We start from the raw sequence: 23,213 nt of genomic DNA on the forward strand, positions 1-23,213 counted from the left end.
CCCCAAAACCAACTCCGAGGAGGCCACAAAAGTTCTTAAAGAGAAAAAGAGTAATCTCGGTTCATCACTGAGATGAAGGATCAGGGCCATCATCACCCCCACTGCCTGCAGGCTTGTCGGCTCTTTGTGGTCTTCCTCCAGATGCTGTATTGTTCACACAGGTTGCTCGTGAGAGTACTGAAGGGGAAGCCGAGGAGGAGATCTGGTCATCTGTTAATTATTTATTCTTCATTTTTATTTCTTTGATCTAGGAAAGAACTGACCAGTTAGGCAAAGTATTGTGTGAGCTAAAAGATTTGAAAGATCTGGCCTCGGCCAGAAATGAATAGAGTATGCGAGCGACTGGTTTAAGTTCAGTTAAAATGTAGTGGACAGTGACTGCAGCCATGAAATTAAAAGACGCTTGCTCCTTGGAAGAAAAGCTATGACAAACTTAGACAGCGTGTTAAAAAAGCTGACGCATTGCTTTGCTGACAAAGGTCCATATAGTCAAAGCTATGGTTTTCCTGGTAGTCCTGTGTGGATGTGAGAGTTGGACCGTAAAGAAGTCTGCGTGCCAAAGAATTGATGCTTTTGAATTGTGGTGTTGGAGAAGACTCTTGAGAGTCCCTTGGACTGCAAGGACCAGTCCACCCTAAAGGAAATCAGGCCTGAATACTCATTGGAAGGACTGATGCTGAAGCTGAAGCTGAAGCTCCAATCCTTTGGCCACCTGATGCTAAGAGCAGACTCATTGGAAAAGATTCTGATGCTGGGGAAGGTTGAGAGCAGAAGTGGGCGGCAGAAGATAAGATGGTTGCATGGCATCACCGACATGATGGACATGAGTTTGAACAAACTCTGGGAGATAGTGAAGGACAGGGAAGCCTGGCAGTTTACCGTCCAACGAGTTGGACATGACTTAGGACTGAACAACACCAATAAGAACACGTTATAGCTTTGCTAAAGTGACAAGACAAAAGGGGCCTCCTGCAGAGAGCTCCTCCCTGCCAAAAGCTGCTCGCAAATCCTCACTCTCAGAACATCGCTCCATTGCTATGGGGTCATGCGCCAAGGTCTGTCTTCTGTCCTTCCCTCTCTTTCAGGGCGTGATAGAGTTCTCTCTGTGTCTGCTGTTTGCGAAACTGGTCAGCTACACGTTCCTTTTCTGGCTTCCACTCTACATCACAAATGTAGGTGAGTACCATTGCTAGCAGCACAGCTGGTTCTGTTCAAGGGCTGTGATCAGGACTCCCTTTTATCCACCGGTGTCTATAAACTTGGAAAGCAGAGAGATGCATGATGCTCTTGAATCACATAGCATGATTAGTAGAAACGTGCAGACAAAGAGGTAGATGTGGAGACAATGAGATGGTTTAGATGGCATCACCAACTCAGCGGACAAGAATCTGAGCAAACTCTGGGAGAAAGCAGAGGACAGAGGAGCCTGGCATGCTGCAGTCCCTGGGGCCGCGAAGAGTCAGACACAACTCAGCAACTGAACAACAACAGGCAAAGAGAATTCAGACGGGAATGTTTTATTGCCATGATGAGAACCTAGATGGAGTTTAAAGGGTTGACATGGTGTTCTCCAGTTGTGGCTACTGGTTCCCCAAAGGGCTTCCTATCTGGGGCAGCCTGCTTTTAAATTTAGGCTGCATCTGACTTGGTCACAGCAGCTGGTGAGCAGGGAGAGAGACCCTGGGGATCTCAGATAATACAGCCTTCATGACTGACCTAGAAATCGCTTCCTGGAGCTGAGCTCTAACTCCGGGGAAGCAGACAGCTTGTCCTGCATTTCAGAAGTCCAGCAGGGGCTAAAGCTGTAGGTTACTACACAGCACACCCATTTGTAGTAACACATACCCCATGTCCTGGGCGTGAACACAGGGAAGATGAGAAGGACCAGCAGTTCTTGGAGGAGAGGTCCTGTGTAGGGGCTGCAGCCACAACTGGACAGGGACCCAGACAGTCAGCAGGGCCTCTGGGCCCCAGAGTCAGGGATTTCGAGGACAAAGCAAAGAAACCAGGGAGGTGTGTGCCCTAGTGAATGTGAAAAGAGGAGAAATTTGGGACGTGGAAGCTCCAGAGCACAGACCACATGTCCCCAGTGTAACTGAAAGCGGGGTGGAGCTGCTCACTGCTCAAAAGCTAATAAAGAGGCAAGGTTGGTGGAAAGGAGAGTTTGTTCTATTCTGGATGCTGGCAACAGGGGTTGGAGGGGTGGGGTTGCCTGTCCAAAGGCTAACTGATGGCTAGCCAGTGGGCAAGAGCTTTTATAGATAGAAGGAGGGGCTACATGCAGAAACAGCACAGTCAGCTCTGACAGTCATCTGGATACTGATCATTGGTGATCTGACCAGGGTCATCTTGTTTTCAGTGCAGTTAATCTTCAGTTAAAGGTCCGTCTAGTCAAGGCTATGGTTTTCCAGTAGTCATGTGTGGATGTGAGAGTTATATTATAAAGAAAGCTGAGCACCAAAGAATTGATGCTTTTGAACTGTGGTGTTGGAGAAGACTCTTGAGAGTCCCTTGGACTGCAAGGTGATCCAACCAGTCCATCCTAAAGGAGATCAGTCCTGGGTTCATTGGAAGGTCTGATGTTGAAGCTGAAACTCCAATACTCTGGCCACCTCATGCGAAGAGCTGACTCATTTGAAAAGCCCCTGATGCTGGGAAAGATTGAGGGCAGGAGGAGAAGGGGACGACAAAGGATGAGATGGCTAGATGGCATCACCGACTCAATGGACATGAGTTTGGGTGAACTCTGGGAGTTGGTGATGGACAGGGAGGCCTGGCGTGCTGCGGTTCATGGGGTTGCAAATAGTCGGACACGATTGAGTGACTGAACTGAACTGAATCTGCAGTTCCAGGATCGGTTTGTTCCTGTTTCCTTGAGGCCAGTTCTTGGAATTGTGGCAGCTTATGTCACAACTACAGTCTGGTCATCATTAATCTCTTTCACCTGGTGGGAGTTTCGGTGTCTGTAAGACAGCTCACAGGAGATGGCCCCGAATATTACCTATAGTCCTTGAGGAGGTCCTTGACTTTGCTTAATAGCTGCATTATTATTGTGTGGTCTCATTTGACTGTGTTCTTTTGTTTCTGCGTTTTCTCACTGCTCTGATTAAACTCACTCTTTGGCTAAAGCTTTTCCACAGACAGAAGGCAGGTGGAGGACACGGGCTGGGGGAAGGACCATAAGGTCCTGCTCCGTTTCACTAGCAGTGTTGTAAGGACCAGCAGAGAGGGATGTGAGCCCGAGGCAGCAGGGCAGAGTTTCTCGGGATGGGAGTCGGAGGCAGTGAGGGGACCATCCAGCGTCAGCCGAGACCCAGTCTAGGTGGGAGTTAGAGACACAGAGTCCTGCGCTGAGCATCCTGAGACCTCGGCCTCCTTCTCTGGGGGAGAAGGTTCCAGCCCCTCCCAGGTCTGAAAGCGGGGGGGTCATACAGTCTGTGTCGAGGGGGCTCCCATGGGCCAGCCCTTCCCCAGGCCGTGCCCTGCAGCCCTGAGTCTGACCTCACAGCTGCCCTGAGGGGACACAGAGCAAAGGCGGGGTGATACCTAGACAGAGCCAGGTGAACCCTCACCTTTCGGTTAGGAGTGTTCATTTTTCACACTTTCTGTGTGTCTGCCCACAAAGCACACTCCTTTTTTCCATCTACTCTGGTAATTACTATTTTAATGCTAATCTGATCTGCTGCCACTGCTAAGTTGCTTCAGTCGTGTCCGACTCTGTGCGATCCCATAGATGGCAGCCCACCAGGCTCCCCCGTCCCTGGGATTCTCCAGGCAAGAACACTGGAGTGGGTTGCGTTTCCTTCTCCAATGCACGAAAGTGAAAATTGAAAGTGAAGTCGCTCAGTCGTGTCGGACTCCCAGCGACCCCATGGACTGCAGCCCACCAGGCTCCTCCGTCCATGGGATTTTTCCAGGCAAGAGTACTGGAGTGGGTTGCCATTGCCTTCTCCGCTAATCTGATCATGGATCTCATAATTGCTGTTTGGTTTAAATCGTGCTTGTGAAACAAAAGAATGTTGTGTGTCGCTTGTACACTGCTGCGGCCTTCTCACGGTGACATTCTGCCATCATTTTTTCTTTTAACTTTTAATTTTGATTTGGAGGGTAGCCAATTAACAATGCTGTGATGGTTGCAGGTGAACAGCCAGGGGACTCTGCCCTACATATACATATGTCCACTCTCCCCCAAACTCTTCCTATCCAGGCTGCCACGTGGCACTGAGCAGAGTTCCCTGTACTGTACAATAGGTCCTTCTTGGTTATCACTTTAAACCCTCTGCTGTCATTCCAACAGATCACCTTGATGTCAAGAAGGCGGGGGAGCTCTCCACCTTGTTCGACGTGGGCGGGATCTTTGGTGAGTTCGTTTCCTCTTGTCCTGCTTTGACAAAAGCCTTCACCACCGAGGTGATGCATGGACACCCTCAGCCTGGACGCTGTTTGACTTGACTCCCTACTGGGAGGCCCCCAGTGCCTGACCTCTGATAGCACGTCACGCCCCATCCTGGGCTCCCTGGGGACCAGGATACCTGGTGGGCGACAGACCAGTGATGCTAGGATGCTCCCAGGCAAAGGGGCTTTGGGGCCAACCTGCTCAAGGGGTGGAAAGGGCCCAGGGAAGAGGTCCTCCTCTCCTTGCTGTTGCGGCAGTGAGGGTCCTGCTTCCTCTCCATGGGGCCCCACTGGGCACGTACACCCCTCAGGACCCTCCCTCTGCCTTGCAGGTGGGATCCTGGCAGGTGTGATCTCCGATCGCCTGGAGAAAAGGGCCTCCACCTGCGGCCTGATGCTGCTGCTCGCGGCCCCCACGGTAGGCCCGGCAGCCCCTCCCGCCTCATCACGGCCCCCGCACCTCCGGATCAGCCCCCCTGTCCTCCCACCCGCACACCTGCAGCTGCTGGCGCAGCTCCTCTCGGGGCTCTGGTTTCCAGGACCTGGTGTCGCCTCCACCCCGCTCAGTGCCCCCCACTCAGCCTCCCCTCCCCCAGCCTCCTGCGCCCTGCACACTACGCACCAGCGTGGCTCCTCCCTCCTCCCTGCCTCCACGTGTGCGTTTGTGGGCTGTTCTCTTTGGGGTGTCCTTCCCCTCCTTTCCCCTCCCCCCAGCAGGCTCCTGCTCATTTGTAGAACCCCCACTGTGTCTGCCCTACCCACTTCCCTGGGGAGCACCACCCCTCCCCTCATAACCCAGGTTCCATTGCTTTTCAAGTGTTTAGTTGTGTGTGACCTCGGGCGGGTGACTCCCTCTGAGCCCGTTTCCTCATCTGAAAAACGAGGATGCCGGCAGCACCACCTCACAGGGTGAAGGCGAGGGCCAAGGGGAACATGGTTACACCGTCACTGTTTCCTCAACATCATATGTAGTAGTATTGCTCATCAACTTGCGCTGACTCCTTTGCCCATCTGCTGCTCCACTGAGCTGAACAGAATCCAATCTTCAGTCGTCCTGGGGCCCTGGACATTGCGCAGCACAGACTCTCCAAGAACCTTGATGCAGAAGCACTGACTGGGCTCCCCTCACCACCCGGGCCCTGGCGTTCAGGGCTTATGGCCCAGGAGGAGACACGGGGCTCAGGGAGAGCTGCGCCAAACCCAGGGTCTTCCCCCAGGAGCTCAGGGTGGGGCGTTCCCGGGTTTCCAGCTCACTGGGCGATCAGACCCTACATGTCTGCGTCCAGCCTGGGGACAGTTTGCAAGCGTCTGGACACCTGTCTTTGGACAGCCTGCCAGGGCAGCATGGCCTTCCTTCCACTGTCTGGTTGCAGCCCAAGAGTCACTTTTCAGAAATACACATTCCTGGGAAATCTCTCAGCTACTCATAGTAAACCTTTGTTCCTCTCCTGTTTTGACACCGTTCACAGCTCTACGCTTTCTCCTCCATCAGCAGAATGGGGCTGGAAGCCACCATAGGTGAGTCTACGAGGTCTTTCTTTCCTTCAGCCGTTTTTTTTTTGGTCCGCACGGCTTTGTGAGATGAACTGAAAAATCTGCAAAGAAGCAAAGATGCGGCTTGCGCACTGTGCTAAAATCATCCTTGTGTTCCTCCTTGGAGGGGGTACTTTCAGAGGGGCCCACGGGGGTCCTGCCTGCGGAACTGAGGCCGCAGGTTTAAGAGCCAGTGTGGGAGAGTTCAGGCCCCGGGGCTGGCCTGTGAGAAGCCCTGGGTGCCCAGTGCAGGAGCCACTCAGAGAAGCCCACATCCCCTGGAAGGCAGCAGCTGGAGCTGTGGTCCCCAAGTCCCGCACCCCCAGCATCACAAGCCCGGGGGCGGCTGCTCTCTGAGCTGCTCTGTCAGCTGCCACTCTGGGCACAGTCTCTATTTTTAACTTTCCATAAGCAGCTCTATCAAATTAAGGCTCTGACACTGAGTAAATGCTTCTTTTGGCCTCACAACCCAGCAGAGGAGATTGGTAGGGATCCCATTAAAAGTTACCCAGAGTGCCAATTCTGGAGGCAAGGGGCCCATGAAGTGACCCATTAGTCCAGGAGCTTCCACTCAGAGCAATGTGACCCAGAGGGTGGTTCGGGAACGTGAACCTGGGGTCAGGTTAGGAGACTGCATTTCAGGAATGGGCACGGTGGTCCCGCCCATCGGGGACTGGGCTGTGCTGGAGCCCCAGGTCTCCTGGGGGTGGCCATCAGCGGCTGTGGGCACAGAGAGGAAGTCCTGTCCGCTGCAGACGAGGCTGTGGTGGTGGCCGCATCGGGTGCTCACACCTGTGGTCACGCCTGTGGTCACGTCTGTGCTTGAACATCGGGGTTCTCGCTTCCTCTCAGCACGGCTTCTGCTCTCCAGGTTCAAGAAAACAGGGGCCAGGTTCTCTGAACTTGGCTTGAGTCTTTGGGAAAGTGTGATTAGACCTACAACCATTTTGGGGCAAGTTTAACGGAAGATGTTTATGATGCTTGCTCCAGCTGTGGCCACTCCCTGGTGGTGTGGGCATCTTCCCAGGACCGGCCCGTGTCCAGCTCAGGGCAGGGCCAGCATGCAATGCCAGGATGCCCAACAGGGAGAAGCTTAGACAGCAGAGGCTCCCCCAGGGGCCTGTTCTGCTGGCTGACCCCTCTCTGGGTTTCTGTCTCCTGCAGCCATGCTGCTCCTCAGCGGGGCCCTGGTCAGCGGGCCGTACGCACTCATCACGACTGCCGTGTCTGCCGACCTGGTGAGTATGCGCAGCTCATCACAGAGCCGGGGCCAGGTGCTGGCGGGGCGGCCACCTCTTCCATCACAACTGTTGTGATGGGTGGTCTCTGATAGCAAAATGGTCTGTTTGAACGAGCACTCCTGTGCAGACGGCCAGTAAGGATGCTAAGAGTCTTCTGAAGCAGATAAGGGGACACAGCCGCCCCGTCCTGTAAACCAACAGCCCAAGGCCTGATGCCAGCATCTGGCTCGCTCCTCTGAGCCACTCTGGCAGCCCTGGAAGCCAGTGGCCGTGACCCCTGGAGCCCATCCTTAGGGCCTCAGCAGAGTCCGGCCCGCCATGGGTGTCCCACTCTGTGCCCAGCCCTCTGCTGGTCTTGGGGACTGCAGGGACAAGCCAGGTGGGGTCCTGGCCCTGGGAGGACATGCTCCAAGGCAGAGGCCAGGGTGGTAAAGAAACGTTTACTGCACAGGGTGGTGAACTCCACGCGGGCCTGGGGATCCATGGCGGTTCCTGCCCAGTTCTTCCAGGAGGAAGCACTGCTGACAGGTGGCCTTTGACTCCAGGCCAGAGGGACCCAGAGGCGGCAGGGCTGTCTCATCTACCCAACAGGAAAGACGAGACATGTCACATGGGAGCCACTTGTGGACGTCGGCAGGATACACGCACTGCACTGAAGTAAAAGCCCCTGATAGGAATTAGTGTCATGAATAACTGGGAGAGGAGAGGCAGTGTCCTGTACAGAAGGGTGTAGGCAGGTCCTCTGCCCAGGGGCAGGGAGCCCACCTCCCCTGTCCTCAGGGGCGGGCTGAGCACAGAGGACAGCGTGGGGAGGGGGGATCGAGTAACTTCTCAGGGGAGAAAGTCAACAGCCCTGCCCTCCGCCAAGGTCACAGTCAACACCAGCAGGGAGGCATCAAGCTGATGCATGGAGGCAGGGTGAGAGGTGATGCCCACGGTCCTTCACCTCCGTGATCTCCCTCCTAGAACCCACACCCATCCAGTCACGGGAAACAAGGAAAGTCCCAGAAGCAACGTCTGCAAAGCTGTCACAGCCAAGAGGAGCCCCAGGAGACACATGGACCTGGGTGGGCTCCTGGGACACAGATTCAGTTAGACACTAGATAAAAAGCCAGAGGTCTGAAAAAATCATGGATTTTCGTGATGAGGCATCAATATTGGGTCATTCGTCATGAAAAATGTAGCCCAGCAGGGCAAGATGTGAACACAGGGCAAAGCGAGTGCAGGGCTTGTACCAGCTCTGTCCTCTCTGTGCACACTTTCTGTGAATCTAAGATTGTTCTAAATTAAAAGCTTATTTAAAACCACAAGCAGTCCCCCACACGTGGTGCACAGACTTGTGGGAGGGAGGCCAGGCTTCTCAGCGTCTGTCCAGCATGCCGTCCCCACCCCGGCTCCCGAGCGCCCTCGACCTTTTCTGCCGGCTCCGGTGGTCAGCTTGGGGACGGGACGAGCACCGTGCGTCTTTTCATTTTCCACGCTGGATGACACGGTGCCTCAGTGATGGTGCCAAGGAGAGGCTTGTTTACTGAAGAGAATTCCAAGTGTTCTTTTAACTAGAATACACTTGAAAGTATTAGTCTGTCAGTCGCGTCCGACTCTTTGTGACCCCATGGACTGTAGCCCACCAGGCTCCTCTGTCCATGGGATTCCCAGGCAAGAATACTGGAGTGGGTTGCCAGTCCCTCCTCTGGGCATCTTCATGACCCAGGGGTCAAACCCGGGTCTCCTGTATCACAGACAGAGTCTTTACTGTCTGAGCTACCAGGGAAACCAGAATGCACTTGGACAAGTATTAATATCTCTGATGGTTTTTTACTATTAAAGACATTTGAAGCTTTGCATGCTTTTCCAAGATGAGTCTGGGATGGAGTAGAGCTTCAGTCTCCTAATGGAAAGACTCCACGTTTTGCTTTGCACAGTGATTTGGGTGGATTGTCGTGCAGGAGGTGTAGGTTTATTTCTCACTCTGCCATTGCTGGGGCGTGTTTCACACTGATGTTCCTTCTCCTCCAGGGGACGCACAAAAGCCTGAAGGGAAACTCCCATGCCCTGGCCACCGTGACCGCCATCATCGACGGAACCGGATCTGTAGGTACGTGGATGTTTTAGCCCAAAGAGGTTCATCATGGTCCAAGGGGAAACCATGTCATCACGTCTAGCTAGCAGACGCCCTGGATTCCACCTGCTTTTGTGTTATCAGGATCAGCTGGCCTTCTTCTTTTATGTACTTGTTTATTTAATATTTATTTGTTTGGCTGTGCCAGGTGTTAGCTGTGGCATGCAGGGTCTTTAGTTACAGCATCTAGTTGTGGGATCTGGTTCCCTGACCAGGAATTGAACTTGGGCCCTCTGCACTGGGAGTGTGGAGTTTTAACCACTGGACCACCAGGAAAGTCCCAGTCCTCCTTAAAACGTGAGCAGATCCAAAGCACATGCAAGCCCTGGGAAGTGAGCAGCTGGCCCTGCCAATCGTCTCTGATGGGAGGCTCCCAGAGGAGACATGGTGTGTGGCTGGCAGGTCAAGGTTTCTTCAACGTGAGAGGACATGGCCCCAGGTTTTCCTCCAAGCCAGCAGTGGGAAAACTGGCCCACAGGCCACTGGTCTGCTGACTCTTTATCACTGTCATTTCAAGGGGGATGGAATTCTTGCATAAGTGCATGTGGGCTAAGTCGCTTCAGTTGTGTCCGACTCTTTGTGACCCTATGGACTATGGCCCGCTGGGCTCCTCTGTCCATGGGGATTCTCCAAGCAAGAATACTGGAGTGGCTAGCCTGCCCTCCTCTAGGGGGTCTTCTCAACCCAGGAATCAAGCCTGCATCTCTCTCTTACATCTCCTGCATTGACAAGCAGGTTCTTTACCACTAGCGCCACCTGGGAAGCTCGGATAGAATCTTACTGAGAGGTAAATGACAGGTGAGCTGTGGGTTCCAAAGCTCATGAGACGTGTGTCACCAGCCCCGTCAGGGGTCTTGGAGAGAACATGGCAACGTGTTCTGAGGAAAGAAAGGGGGCGAAACAAGCCCCTGGCCCCTGTGAGCTGGGCACATGGGACCTGGTGACAGCAAGCCTGTCCTGATCCGAGTCAGGAGGCTTACAGGGATGTCCTTGAACTTTCCTGAGGCTCAGCTGGGGAGCTCGCAGTCTGGGACCACTCCTGCCAAGACCCCGAAGCCGCCTGTGCTCTGCAGACCCTGGAACTGGAGGCAGGATGTGGGATGGTGTGGCCCTCGCGGCTTCTCCGGGAGGTCTCGGGTTGCATCCTAGCATGTTGCTTCCCACCACAGGTGCCTGATGCCAGGGGGGCAGTGAGAGAGAGGGCAGGCCAGGTGGGGCAGGCCCTGGGGGCCTGGAACACCCTCTAGCAGTAAACCAAGCGTTTGCTGGATGAAGGTGGCTCTGTGAGTTCCACCAAATGCTGGCCTCTCTTCGGCCCACCTTGTCTGGGGCCTGCAGACCCCTCCCCACCCAGACTCAGGGCCTGTCTCCTGGCCTACCCTCCTCCGGGGCCCCGTCCACTGTCTGCTCTGTACTGTCCTCTCCCTGCTCCTGGTGGGAAGCCCCAGGACAGGAGTTGGTTTCGTTTTCTGCTGTGTTCTCAACCCCCCCGGCAGAGCCCAGGAGCGGGTGCTCAGTGAGGGGGCAAGGAGGGCATTGCTGGGTGGCTCTAAAGCAGGAGATTGCAGACAGGCCTGGGGGGTGGGCAGAAGGTCTCCCGTCCAGGCTGCTGGGTTTGCAAGTGAGGGCTCAGGGGACAGAGGCCGGGGCCCCCCTCAGCCCTCACAGCTCATGGAGATAGGGCCCCCCAGCTCCTACTCCTGCCACACTATGACAGTGGTCACCACTCTGGTGTCTTCAGGGAGACCGTTCCCTTTGGGGGCTCCTCCTGCAGCCTTTGAGACAAGTCCGGGGAAAGGGCTGTGGGGGCAGGGTCGTGTCACGTGACAGATGTTCGTTGCCCACCAGCCTGCTATCCCGGCTCTCACAGCACACGAAAAGCTTCTGCAGCCTGGAAGATATGAGGTCATTGGGAGACTCCTGGGCCGAGTGCGGTGCTCGGGGGCTGAGCAACCCGGTAGCATCCTCCCACCTCCTGCCTGCAGAGCCCTCTGTCTGAGTCCATCCCTGGCTGCCACTGTGACACCCTTTTCTGAAAGCAAACAGAGCTTGGCGGGCAGTGCTGACTGATTTTAAAGTAGAAGATGAGGAGTTGAAGAAGAGGAAATGATGAAGCAGCTGGAAGGCCACATATTTCTTGATTTCCTTCCCAAAACAAGAGGGAAGCAGAAGTCCTTGGCCCAGGGTGGAGACTCAGCATCTATGCACGGGGGCAGCTCTGAGCTACAGGAGAAACCAAAGCCCAGCTGTGAACTCCTCCCACCCCCACGGAAGGACTGCAGGGGGCGACTTAGACCGCCTCGACCTCTATGCTCCTCTGTGTTCAGTGCTGACCATCCAGCATCATGACTCCCACCCGGGCGACAGGGTCTGGCTGGACTCGAACTCCCCCAGGCTGTGCCAGCCCCAGTGCATGAGGACCCGGAGGTGATCGCCATGGAAATGGCATGCAGGCTTGTCCACCGCTTCGTCTGCCTCGTTGTTTCTCTGCTTAAGTGCTGCCCAAGGACACCGAAGCCGAGCAAGGCTCAAGTGGGAACACACAGTTTCAGCAAAATTCTTATTCTCAAGGGCATATGCCTTTATATGTTTGTTAAATGTCATAAATGTTGGTTCCTTTGGAGGCAGAGATTGACTGATTATAAATGAGCCGAAAGTGCCAGCCTGCTCAGTCATGTCCGACTCTTTGCAGCCCCATGGACTGTAGCCACCAGGCTCCTCTGTCCATGGAATTTTCCAGGCAAAAATACTGGAGTGGGTTTCCAGCTCCTCCTCCAGGAGATATTCCCAGCCCAGGGATCGAACCCGGGTCCACTGTATCGCCTGCTTCACTGGCGGTCTCTTTACCCGCTGAGCCGTCGGGGAAGCCTAATGAGCGGAACGCCTTCTTGCAGTTCACCAGAGCTGACGGTTCCAGGGACTCCAGCTGATGTGTGTGATGTGTTCACAGTGCTGAGCGCTGCACCCCAGGGGCTGCAGGCTGGTTGTTTCTATATGTTTATGCAATTCATTAGAGCCCTGACGTTCTTCAAGTTCATTTTAATTTTCTCGAAGTAACACATGATGTCACTTGAGAAACCAGATAGCCTTAGAAAGCATCCTAAGTCTAAACTGAGAAACTATGTAAGAAAATATCTAAACTTAGGAACTGTACTAAATGCAAAATGACAGCCCCCTGCCCACGCCCCCCTCCAGAATTTCCTCCAGAGTCAGTGTCTTCTAGCTCCGTCATCACCACAGGAAAGCCTCTTGTCACCCTCGGCAAGAACTCCACCTCTGACCTCTGGTCTTCCCCCTCAGAGGTCCCCAGCTCCCTGTACCTGTGCAGCCTCTCTGCATCCCTGCTCCCACCCCTGTGCCCTGGACACCCAGGACCCACCCAGCCTGGAAACGGATGCCCTTGATCCCTGGGAAACTGTGCTGTGTTATCTCTTTAACAAGTTTCCTCCACTGTTTGTCTTCCTGGAAAACTTACCAGTCAATGTTTAGCTTTCTGGAGTCATCCTCCAGTTCTCTCTTCTGTCTGACTGTCTTTGTTCTTTTCCTCCATCTTCTGAGATGCTCTTGGCTTTCCTTTCCCATTTCTGCACTCGACTTTTTATCTTCACCGTCACAGTGTTCTCTTCGTTGGTGTCGTTCTGCCTTTTTAATCCCTCCCGTTCTTTCTTCATGGATGCGGTGCTATGAGATTGAATCCTGGGCAGTTGCTGGTGTTAGATGGTTTTCAGACATAGACGCGGGGGTTTCACACGTTTCAACTTCATTCTCTGTGGTTCTCGTGAGTGTGACACGCTTTCCTAGGAATGTTTTTCTCCCTGGTTTGTTTATTTCCTCCAGGTTCCCCTCGAACCAGATTGTTTTCTTTCAGGGCGAGGCTTTCCTCTGATATGAGTGAACCTTGGCTGTCCCCTCATATATTCATGTTTAACACGGGGCTTAATCACTCATTAAAATGCTTTTCTGTGCAGCAGGCATGGGGGAGTGTGTAAACTGTTGGTCTATGGGGTCTGAGTGGGGTCTGGAGGAGGGGACCCCCAGTACCCATGGGGGTGTGCCCCAGCATTCCTGCTGTTGTGAGGGAGGGGGCAGTGTGAAAGATCTTAGTTCTCCAACCAGGGATCAAACCTGTTCCCCTACAATGGAAGCACAGAATCTTAACCACTGGACCACAGGGAAGTCCCCTTAATGTGTGTGTGTGTGTGTTTTAATTATGAATAAGGTGTTGAGGACTCCCTTATGTTTACTGGGCCTGGGTATTTGGGTGGTTGCAGTCCAGGGTCCTCTGCACACACCATGTATGTCCATTTCCTCATTCCAGGAGCAGCGCTGGGCCCGCTGCTGGCAGGGCTCATCTCCCCATCAGGATGGAACAACGTGTTCTACATGCTCATGTTCGCAGACGCCTGTGCCTTACTGGTGAGTCGCCTCACTTTTCCTCCAAGGCTTTCACAAGTGTCTCTGTGGTTGTCACGGTCAAACGCTGGGGATGCTTGTTCCTGTGGACTCCCGCCGCTCCCAGGGGACTTTGGGCCGGTGATGCGTCCCTCAGGCTCCTGGGCCGGGGCTCTTTCTCCCTCTGGCTTTGATGCATCCAGAGCAGCAGCAGGCAGTTTCCAGCAGGATGGGTGAGAGGTCAAGAGCAGGGGCTCCCTGGCCTTGGATCCTGAGCCGGTCAGCTATGAGTGGCTGGGTTCGTGTATGACTTGGGTGGTTCCTGAGCCCCTCTGCTCCAAAGCATCCATCTGTGAAGTGGGCAGCACGGGGACACCAGGAACATGATTACTGTGTTGCTGTGGGGATTAAAGGGGACCATGCGCCGAGTCCTACCTGGTGCCCTGACCTTTCCCACACCCCTCCTGTCCGCGATCAGCTGCACTGGGGAAGCTCCTGATTCCCACATCCAGAGGACCGGAGGTCAGAAGAGGAGCCGGGGCTGCTCAGGCAGCACTAAGCAATCTGCTCTCTGGGCCCCGTGGCCTGTCCCCTCCTGCGTGAGAAGAGAGGAGGGTTTCCTGGGGATGGCGAAGGCCCGTCCCCACAGCACAGTCCTGCAGGGGCCACCCATGAGAGCGGCCACCATGCTCTCCCCTACCAGTCACCCACACCAGGCCCAGACCCAAAGCCACCGTCTCCTCTCAAGTCACCTGGAAAAGTGAACATTTACCCCAGCACAAATGAGTTGAGCACCTTGGAAGTTTATATTTTCATTCCCAGAAGCCCTAAGTCACAGCTCCCCAACTTTATACACAATCAAATACCAACTCTCAGCTTATGAACCTGTGAGGTGGGCAAAGCAGCCCCTCAGTTAAGCCCTCAGATCATTTCTGCCAGGTAGCAGTGAAACTTCCATAATTACGGCTATTTAAAGATGGACTATTCTTCTAGTTCAGAAATAACGTGTATATATACATTAAACTTCCTTTTACTGCACAACTACACTCGTAAGAAAGGAAGGGACATCCCCAGGAGCCAGAGATGTAGAGACTACATGAAATATGTACCAAACTGATGCTGGGCGGTTATACCTCCCCCACCACGGTCCCCAGCCCCAGGTGCTGGACCGGCCCAGGACGGGGAGCTGGAAATGGAGCCCCCCTCCTCAAACCCGGACCCTCAGGGAGCTCTGGGTGCAGTGAAGGCATAAACACGCGTGCGTACTGGCACAGGAGAGAAGCAGGATCTGCGACCTCTTAGCCTGCTCACCAAACTGGGGAGAAATCTTCCTGGAAGCTAAAAGTTAACCTTCAGTTGAGGGCTACAGTAACCTTCAACTTTTTAACTTATATTCTGTAAATATCACACAATGAGTATGTAATATTACAAAAAAATGAGTAAAAAATGATACTAAAATACTCAAAAAGCGATTATTACAAAAAAGTGAGTAAAATTGGTCCCAGGATGCTGATATACCCGGTTCTTCAGCAGAAGCAAATCCCAAGTCAACTGAGAGGGACAGTCCTCACCCCAGTGGCACTGGGTCCCGCAGCTGTCACCCCGCTGCAGACAAGCTCTTACCCCAAATCAGGAAACAGTAGGAAATAGTCTGCTGTGATGGGGTGACAGGCACAACAGATAGACACCCCCAAAAAAAAACCCAGGTAAAAGGGTTACCAGACAAACTAAAACATATTTAGCATTTCCCTGGTGGCTCAGTTGGCAAAGAATCTGCCTGCAATGCAGGAGACCGAGGTTCAACCCCTAGGTCAGAAAGATCCCCTGGTAAAGGGAATGGCAGCCCACTCCGGTATTCTTGCCTGGGAAATCCCATGGATAGAGGAGCCTGGTGCGTTACAGTCCACGGGGTCGCACAGAGTTGGGCAAGACTTAGCAACTAAATCACCAAGATTATCATACTCAGTGAAGTAAGTCAGAAAGAGAAAGACAGATACCATCTGATGTCACTCATACGTGGAATCTAAAATACAACACAAATGACCTATCTATGAGATGGAAACAGACTCACAGACGTGTGTTTGCCCAGGAGGAGTGGTGGGAGGCAAGGATGGGGAGTTCGGGATTAGCAGAGGCAACCTATTATGTAGAAGACAGATAAGCAACAAGGTCCTACCGTATACCACAGGGAACTGTATTCAGTCTTCTGGGATAAACCATAATGGAGAAGAATATAAAAAAAGAATATGTGTGTATAAACTGAGTCCCTGTACTGCACATCAGAGGCGGGCACCACACTGTAGATCAGCTATATGCGTGCGTGCTCAGTTGCTTCAGTCGTGTCCGACTTTAGCCCTCCAGGCTCCTCTGTCCATGGGATTGTCCAGGCAAGAATACTGGAGTGAGTTGCCAGTCCTTCCTCCTGGGGATCTTCCCAATCCAGGGATCATGCCTTAATTTTTAAAAGAAGAAAAAAACAAGAAAACATTACTAAAGATGGCAAAGAAGAAACCAAATTCATGAGAAAAGAACAAGAGCTAAAAAAGACAGAGCTGGTGAGATGCAGGTATAAGGAGACCATCCAGAATGCAGCCCAGGAAGAGATGGAAAATACTGGAGAGCAGACAGAGACTGGAGGCCCTGTGCTGTCCAGGAGGAACTCTAAAGGAAGAGACTGCAGAGACCGGGACTCTCTGAAAAGAGCTGAGAACAGAAGCAGCCCCTGCCATCGATGATGAGACATGGGGTGGATGCAGGGAATTTGGGGGAGGATCCAAGCAGAAGCACAGGCTGGCTGACGCACCCCTACCCGCAGACAGAAGACGGGCTTGGAGACCCGGACCCCAGTTACAAGAGACACACCTGAAATGTCAAAACACAGAGAGGACAAAAGGGAAGACTCGCACACACAACAGGCAAATAATAACTTTGAGGCTACAGGACCAGCCAGGTTAGATGAGAAACTAAAGCCACAGTCACTGCAGGAGAGAGAGAGGGCTTCAGCAGGCGGCTGGGCGGCTCACCGAGGGCAAGTCTTCATCCTTAAAGACCAGACGCACCTCCTCTCTTTGTGGGTCCACAGGCCAGTTTCCCCTCCTTGCAGGTCTGAGCCTGGACCTCAGTGAACCCGGCAGGTCATCCTGGGGGCCTGAGGACTGTCCAGCCGCACTCACGCCTGGGGGCTGTGCTCCCCAAGCCTCGGGCCTTCTCCTCAGTCTCCAACTTTGGTCCCATGGGGCTGTGGCCACCCAGGTGGGCTCTGGGCCTGGGAGGTCCATTCACTGCAGGCATTGCACACAGAGGCCACTTTTGTCCTGTCTGGGAAGCTGGTGTTTGCCCTTCAGAATTGTCGCTGTGGCTCACAGGGCACCCCGGCCCAGAGGAAACACTCGAGGGTCCTTCCTCATCTCCTTCCTCTTAAGGATCTGCTTTCTGTGGTCACGGGCCCTCCCTGATACAGATTTGCACATATGGGACTCGGCATTCGTATTGAGGAGACTCCAGCTCAAACTCAGCAAGGCGGTGCTAGACCATGGGGTCTAGAGGTTCAAGTTCACAGGATCAGTGTTTTTAGCCAGAGTGTGACATAGCCACCCGCAGTGCTCGGAGCATCTGTCAAATCCCCACCCTCTGGCTCAGCCACCGAGATCCCAGGAGCCCCACGTGTAGGTCAGTCCTCGAGGAGAAACACCTGTTGTCTTCAACCTGCACAGCCACCATACGAGGCATGACTTAAGCTCCTTCCTGAATCTTCTGCGTCTAAGAAAACAAACGTTTCTGCTCCCAGAGTCTGCCGGTAGACTTGGTACTTGGTAGCTTGTGTTTTATTGAAGGAGCCCCTCGAAAGCTCCTCCAGCACCCCCACTGACAGGGCCTCCTGGGCCCAGGGCGCCTGCGGCTTCCCTAGAGGAGGGGCCACGAGAGCCAGGACTTCCTCGGGAGCCCCTCTCGCAGCCCTGAGCAACTCACATCGTGGGGGTTCCTCCCGGGGGGTGGGGGTTCTCAGCGCTTAGGGAAAGACTAGGTCCGCAGCTGCAGACGGTTCCTCTGAGGGCAAGACTTCACCGCAGGTCGGGATGTGTACACGGACTCCGCCGTCTTGGCAGGTGAGGGCCGTGAGGGAGACGAAGGCAGAGCTGTTATGGGTCTACCCTGAGACCGCGGGGTAGACCACAGGCCTGGGGCTGGGGCCCAGCTGTCCCAGGAGCTTCCCCAGAGGTGGCTGGGGCCTCTGGTGACAGCGGCCAGTGAGCACTGGCCTCAGAGTCCCCCCAGGTCCCCCAGTCTCACTGTGAAGGTGAGTCACCTTGTCCTTTTTTTCCCTTGGATATTTTATGACTAATCTAGTTTCATTTAAACAGACGTCCTTCTGGATGAAATCTGGCCTAAGGGCCTTATTCCCAGGAGCATGGCCTCCACTGTGATGCATGGGACTACGTGACCAGCAGCCCAGCAACCCTGCCCTGAGACCAGGCCGGCAGGCAGCTGTGCCTAAGTTGGGGGTCGGGGGCGCCTGCTGCTCTGCTTTAGAATTTTACATTCAGAGGCACGGGGCAGCCCCCCACCCCCATCATGTGATACGGGGAACCGCAGACGTGACGAACTGGAACTTGAATGCTGAGCTGGTTGGGCCGGGGAGCTGGCAGAGTGGGGAATGGCTGTGCCAGCCCCTCCCCAGTGACAGCAGGGCGCCCGCCCAGGGTCTCCCAGCAATAATGTGGTCTTCTCTTTGCTTTGGGCACGTGCAGTTTCTGGTTCGCCTCATACACAAGGAGCTGAGCTGCCCAGGGTCGGCGACAGGAAACCAGGTTCCGTAAGTGTCTCCCCTGCCCGCACCCCACCCGTGCCCGTCACTTATGTCCACTGCCGCCCCGGCTTCTCTGAAAGGCCACACCTCACCCACGGTCCCTGGCACTCTGCACCTCACTCACTCTCATTTCTCCTTTCCTAATGAATACCAGGTGGGGATGCGATCCAGGTAAATCTTTTCTCAAAATAGAGTGAAAAAAAAAATGCTGATTCAGTTGTTCCCTTTGGGCTGCAGCTTTCGGACAAGTAGCAGCTCCCGGGCTCTGCCTGGCTCTGCCCCCCTTCCTTTGTCCTGTCCCCTCCGCTCTCCCCAAGGCCAGGGGAACAGGAGGCCTCAGGAGTCCCTGGCAGACGGGGAGAAGCGGGCACCTGGGCTCTGCGCTTTGGCGGTGAATTGAGTGCCGCTGGCCGGGTGACCAGCTGCTTTTTCTTCTTCCTCTTCCAGGTTTAAGGAGCACTGAGTCCTCGAATCCCATGAAGGAGGGCTGGGCCCATCCTTCACAAACTGTTTTTCAAGAAAAAGTTCAAATAAAGGATCCTGTGTTGAAAAGAATGATTTTGCCCTTGCCTTTTGCACATTCTCCTGGAAAAGACACGCAAGCCACCTTGAGAATTCCTGGCACCTAGTCAGCCGGCCCGTGGGCTTCGGGCCACGGGAGGGGAGCCCATGGGCGTGCTGGCTGCCACCCACTGAGCCCCTCAAGCAGACAGCTCCCGGGCGCTGGGCAGCCCCTCCACGTCCAGAGTGACGGCGGCAGGACTGGTGTGGCACCCAGGCCAGCCCTGGTCTCTCAGGTATTACAGCACTGATGTCTGAGCGGGTGGAGCTCTGGCGACAGGAAGGCACCGGGGAAAGTAGGGACGCTGCAGGTGGTGGGAGAGCACGCAGCAGAGACGCCCTGCAAGGCCAGAGCTGACACCTGCGTTCACAGCAACGCGGAGCTCAGACCAAGGACGTCCCCAGCGCTTCCTCCTGCTCTTCACCCACCCAGAAACAGTCCAGGGTGGACTGCGGTGAAACCATCAAAGCCTTCGGACAGGCTGGAGGGCCACCACGGAACCCCGGAGGTTCCTGTCACTGGAACCCCAAGGGCCATGACGCCACTGGCCCCATGAGTGATTGCCAGGAGGACAGTGAGGCCAGGCCCTCCGCCCAGCCCTCTGTCCCCCCCAGCACTGCAGACCTGGGCCTGTCCTCGGAGACTCGGCACTGGAGTGGATTTATTTATTGAAATGTGTGAGGTGTTGTAGAAGCTTAGGAGACGCAAGTGGCACCTTGTTATTTACTAAGACAAACTCCGGTTGTTCTCTGGCCACTTGTTTCCTCAGTTGTTGCCCTTTGAAATAAAATGTTAAAAAAAATAAAACTGAGACAGAATGTTGGTTATTTCTGCTCACATCGCCATTATATTCAAAACAGAAAACTTCCAGGGAGAGCACGTGCCCTGGGTTTTCTCAGGGTTGGATCCTGACTGTGGTTTGGCAGCTAGAAGCGGAGACCGTTTCCAGCAGACAAGGGGTCACCCCGAGGCAGGCTGGGGCCTGAGAGCCTTTGCTGCAAAGCTTGCACCTGGGCGAACCTCTTCTCCAGCAACAACACAGAGAAACTGCAAGGGACTAAAAGTAACTGTGTGCATGAGAGTTGGGGCAAATTCTGGTCAAAAGATACAAAAAGACCAAAAAACCCAATTGCCACTCCTGAAGAGCAGGGAGCAAAAGGAGAATTGAGCGTGCCCCTGCACCCAACACCACCTAAGGGGTGAGCAAGCCAGCTAAGCCACCCCTCCAGCCTGAGCCCCAGACACTCCCCTCCCCCCTCCCCTCAACCCAGATAAGAAAGCAGCGAGCAAGCAGGTAACATGTTACTCTTCTCACTTCCCACTGCTGTAGCAGGGGCTCCAACAAAGCCTTGCCTGAGGCTCTTGTCCGGCCTCTAGTCAATCTGTATTGATCATGGGAGGCCAAGGACCCTGGTCAGTATCAACCCTGCTCGGGGACAGCCCCCAGTCTGCACATGGTCCCCACTCTCCTGGGAAGGGCAGGCAAGGTGAGGGCTCTTCTGAACACAGAGGTCCTCACAAGGAGGTTTGCTATTTTATTAACAAAATTTACACACTTGGAAAGTTTCCTCCTACGAAAGATAAAATTCCCATTTGTTAAAATGTTAGAGAAGACTTGAGAGTCCCTTGGGCTGTAAGGTGATCAAACCAGTCAATCCTAAATGAAATCAGTCCTGAGTGTTCACTGGAAGGACTGATGCTGAAGCTGAAGCTCCAATACTTTAGCCACCTAATGCAAAGAGCTGATTCATTGGGAAAGACACTGCTGCCAAGAAAGATTGAAGGCAGGAGGAGAAGGGGATGACAGAGGATGAGATGGTTGGATAGCCTCACGGACACTATGGACATGAATTTGAGGCAACTCCGGGAGATAGTGAAGGACGGGGAGCTTGGTGTGCTGCAGTCCATGGCATGGTAAAGAGTCGGATACAACTGAGCGACTGAACAGCAACAAAATGTGGATTCCATACAGTTCTGCGCACAGTTCACTCCGCACATCCTTCTCTCCTCCGCTCTTCCCATCCTGTCTCCTCCTCCACCTCTGGCCCGCAAGCCCAGAGCCTTCTTGTCCTCCCTCCCTGGCCTGGGGTATAAACACCCTCCCCTCCTGACTGGTCTCCAGGAATCACAGCTGCCTGAGTTTTCTGTGCCCTGCAGATTGCAGGCCCCCTTGCTGCCACACAGCCCCTGTCCTTCTTTATTTATTATTTTTTTTCCTGTCCTTCTTTAGACACTAAATTGCATAAACAAGGCCAGGATGAGACTGATATAATCGTGCCGTTAAGTGATGCCCAGGGAATTCTTTTCTAATCAAATCTGGAACCCACTGCCCTCGCCTCAGAGCACAGTTCTCTGGGGCCTGAGCTGGTCAGACAGCCAGATGACCCAATTCATTTCTGCACCTTCCCCGAAGAATAGCCATCCTCTGCTATGGTTCAGCAACAGGAAGTTTTGAGGACGCGGTCACTGTTTTTCCCAACTCGGAAGACTAAGGTGTTACAAGAAAATCTTCCATGACCCATGAAGGCAGGAGGGCGGCCTCCTGAGCCTGCCGAGGGACAGAAGACAGCGCCCTTGACGGCCCCTTTAGAGAAGGACGTGCACACACACTTTCTTAAACCAGTTTAGCTGAACCATCCTCTACCCGTGAATGGAAGAGTTCGTCCTGACTTTTAAGGAAAAAAGTATATGATTTCACTATAAAAATGCATCATTGTTTCACCCGGAGCAGTAGCTGAGATAATATCCTTCTGCAAACAGCCTGCCCGAGGTGCCTGCCTGCTTGCATTCATATGGAAATAAGACTGCCTTTCATGAATATCTATGTCAGTGAAATTTTCCTATTCAAATCCACAAAAAATGCCCCATATTGAAATGCAAGCTTGTGAGAGGGGCAGCAAAGGAGCCGGAGAAGTCCTTCAATCACAAAGGAGAGAGAAACTGCTCCCAGAAATTCGCCATAATAAAGAGCCCCCCAGATCATAAAACCAGAACCCCCTCCAATTGCCAGCTTATAAAATCTAGTAGAAATAAATTACCAGGAAAAAAAATGAGCTAGAAAAAAAAAATACAAGTCATAACTTTTTATCATTAGATTCAGTACACATAAAACCACTCTGCCAAATTGCTGTGGAAGTTTGTGAATGCTTTACTCCTGTCTCTGTTTAGCTTTTTTTTTTTTTTTTAATTTCATTGGCGTATAGTTGATTTGTAATGTGTTAGTTTCATGGGTCCAGTAAAGCGATCCAGTTATGCGTATATTCTTTCTTTTTCAGATTCTTTTCCCACATAGGTTACTACAGAATACTGAGTGTTCCCTGTGCTATACAATAGGTTCTTGTTGATTATTTTTTAACAGATTTTTTCAATGTAGATCATTTTTAAAGTCTTTATTGAATTTTTTGCAATATTTCTGTTTTATGTTTGGTTTTTTTGGTCGTGAGGCATATGGGATCTTAGCTGCAGGGACTGAACCCACACCCCCTGCATAACCACCGAACCACGAGGGAAGTTTCCAATTATTTTAAATTTGGTAGAGTCGGACACGACTGAAGCGACTTAGCAACAGCAGCAGCAGCAGCAGCAGTGTGTATGGGCTTCCCCGATGGCTCAGCAGTAAAGAATACACCTGCCAATGCAGGAGATGCAAGTTCGATCCCTGGGTCAGAAAGATCTCCTGGAGGAGGGCACGGCAACCCACTCCAGTATCCTTGCCTGGAGAATCCCATGGACAGAGGAGCCTGGCGGGCTACAGTCCATGGGGTTGCAAAGAGTTGGACACAATTGAGCACCCATGCAACAACTCGGCGTGTGTATGTTAATCCTAAACTTCTAATTTATCCCTCTCCTCATCACAGGTTTCCCCTTTGGTAGCCATAAGTTTGTTTTTGAAGTCTGCTTCTCTTATCATGAACTGTAACTGGTGGCCCACCAGCCACACCTCGGATAGGAGATAAACTTGCCAGTAAGGGTTGTGCGGCGTGGTATGGCTTCGCCCCAGGATGGGGTGGCAGGGTGGAGGGCTTGCAGGCGGGCCGTGGGCGTGCTGGAGCTGCTGTGAGTGGCTCACACAGGGCGTCACGTGACGTGTCCCACGGAGCCTCAGCAGCCTGGCTTCCAGGGCCCCCCGGCACACTGGGAAGTGCCGACAATTCCTCTGTGGAC

At 53.4% G+C, this 23,213-nt stretch overlaps 1 protein-coding gene across 6 annotated transcripts in view; it reads left to right on the top strand.

The window, feature by feature from the left end:
- The window catches only part of SLC37A1 (solute carrier family 37 member 1), a 102,684-nt gene extending 82,828 nt beyond the window's left edge, over positions 1-19,856 (top strand). For 5 of the 6 annotated variants that reach the window (XM_070795364.1, XM_070795379.1, XM_070795353.1 and 2 more), the window contains 9 exons: positions 1,086-1,176; positions 4,298-4,360; positions 4,728-4,813; positions 5,865-5,913; positions 7,093-7,166; positions 9,186-9,264; positions 13,607-13,704; positions 18,429-18,493; positions 18,935-19,856. In XM_070795364.1, coding sequence (XP_070651465.1) covers positions 1,086-1,176; positions 4,298-4,360; positions 4,728-4,813; positions 5,865-5,913; positions 7,093-7,166; positions 9,186-9,264; positions 13,607-13,704; positions 18,429-18,493; positions 18,935-18,950 — 621 coding nt within the window. In that variant the 3' untranslated portion in view covers positions 18,951-19,856. The other variant, XM_070795382.1, reaches the window with a different exon arrangement.
- The last annotated feature ends 3,357 nt before the right edge of the window (positions 19,857-23,213 follow it).

This window comes from Bos indicus, chromosome 1 (assembly GCF_029378745.1).
Source record: "Bos indicus isolate NIAB-ARS_2022 breed Sahiwal x Tharparkar chromosome 1, NIAB-ARS_B.indTharparkar_mat_pri_1.0, whole genome shotgun sequence".
In the NCBI taxonomy this organism is placed as follows: Eukaryota; Metazoa; Chordata; class Mammalia; order Artiodactyla; family Bovidae; genus Bos; species Bos indicus.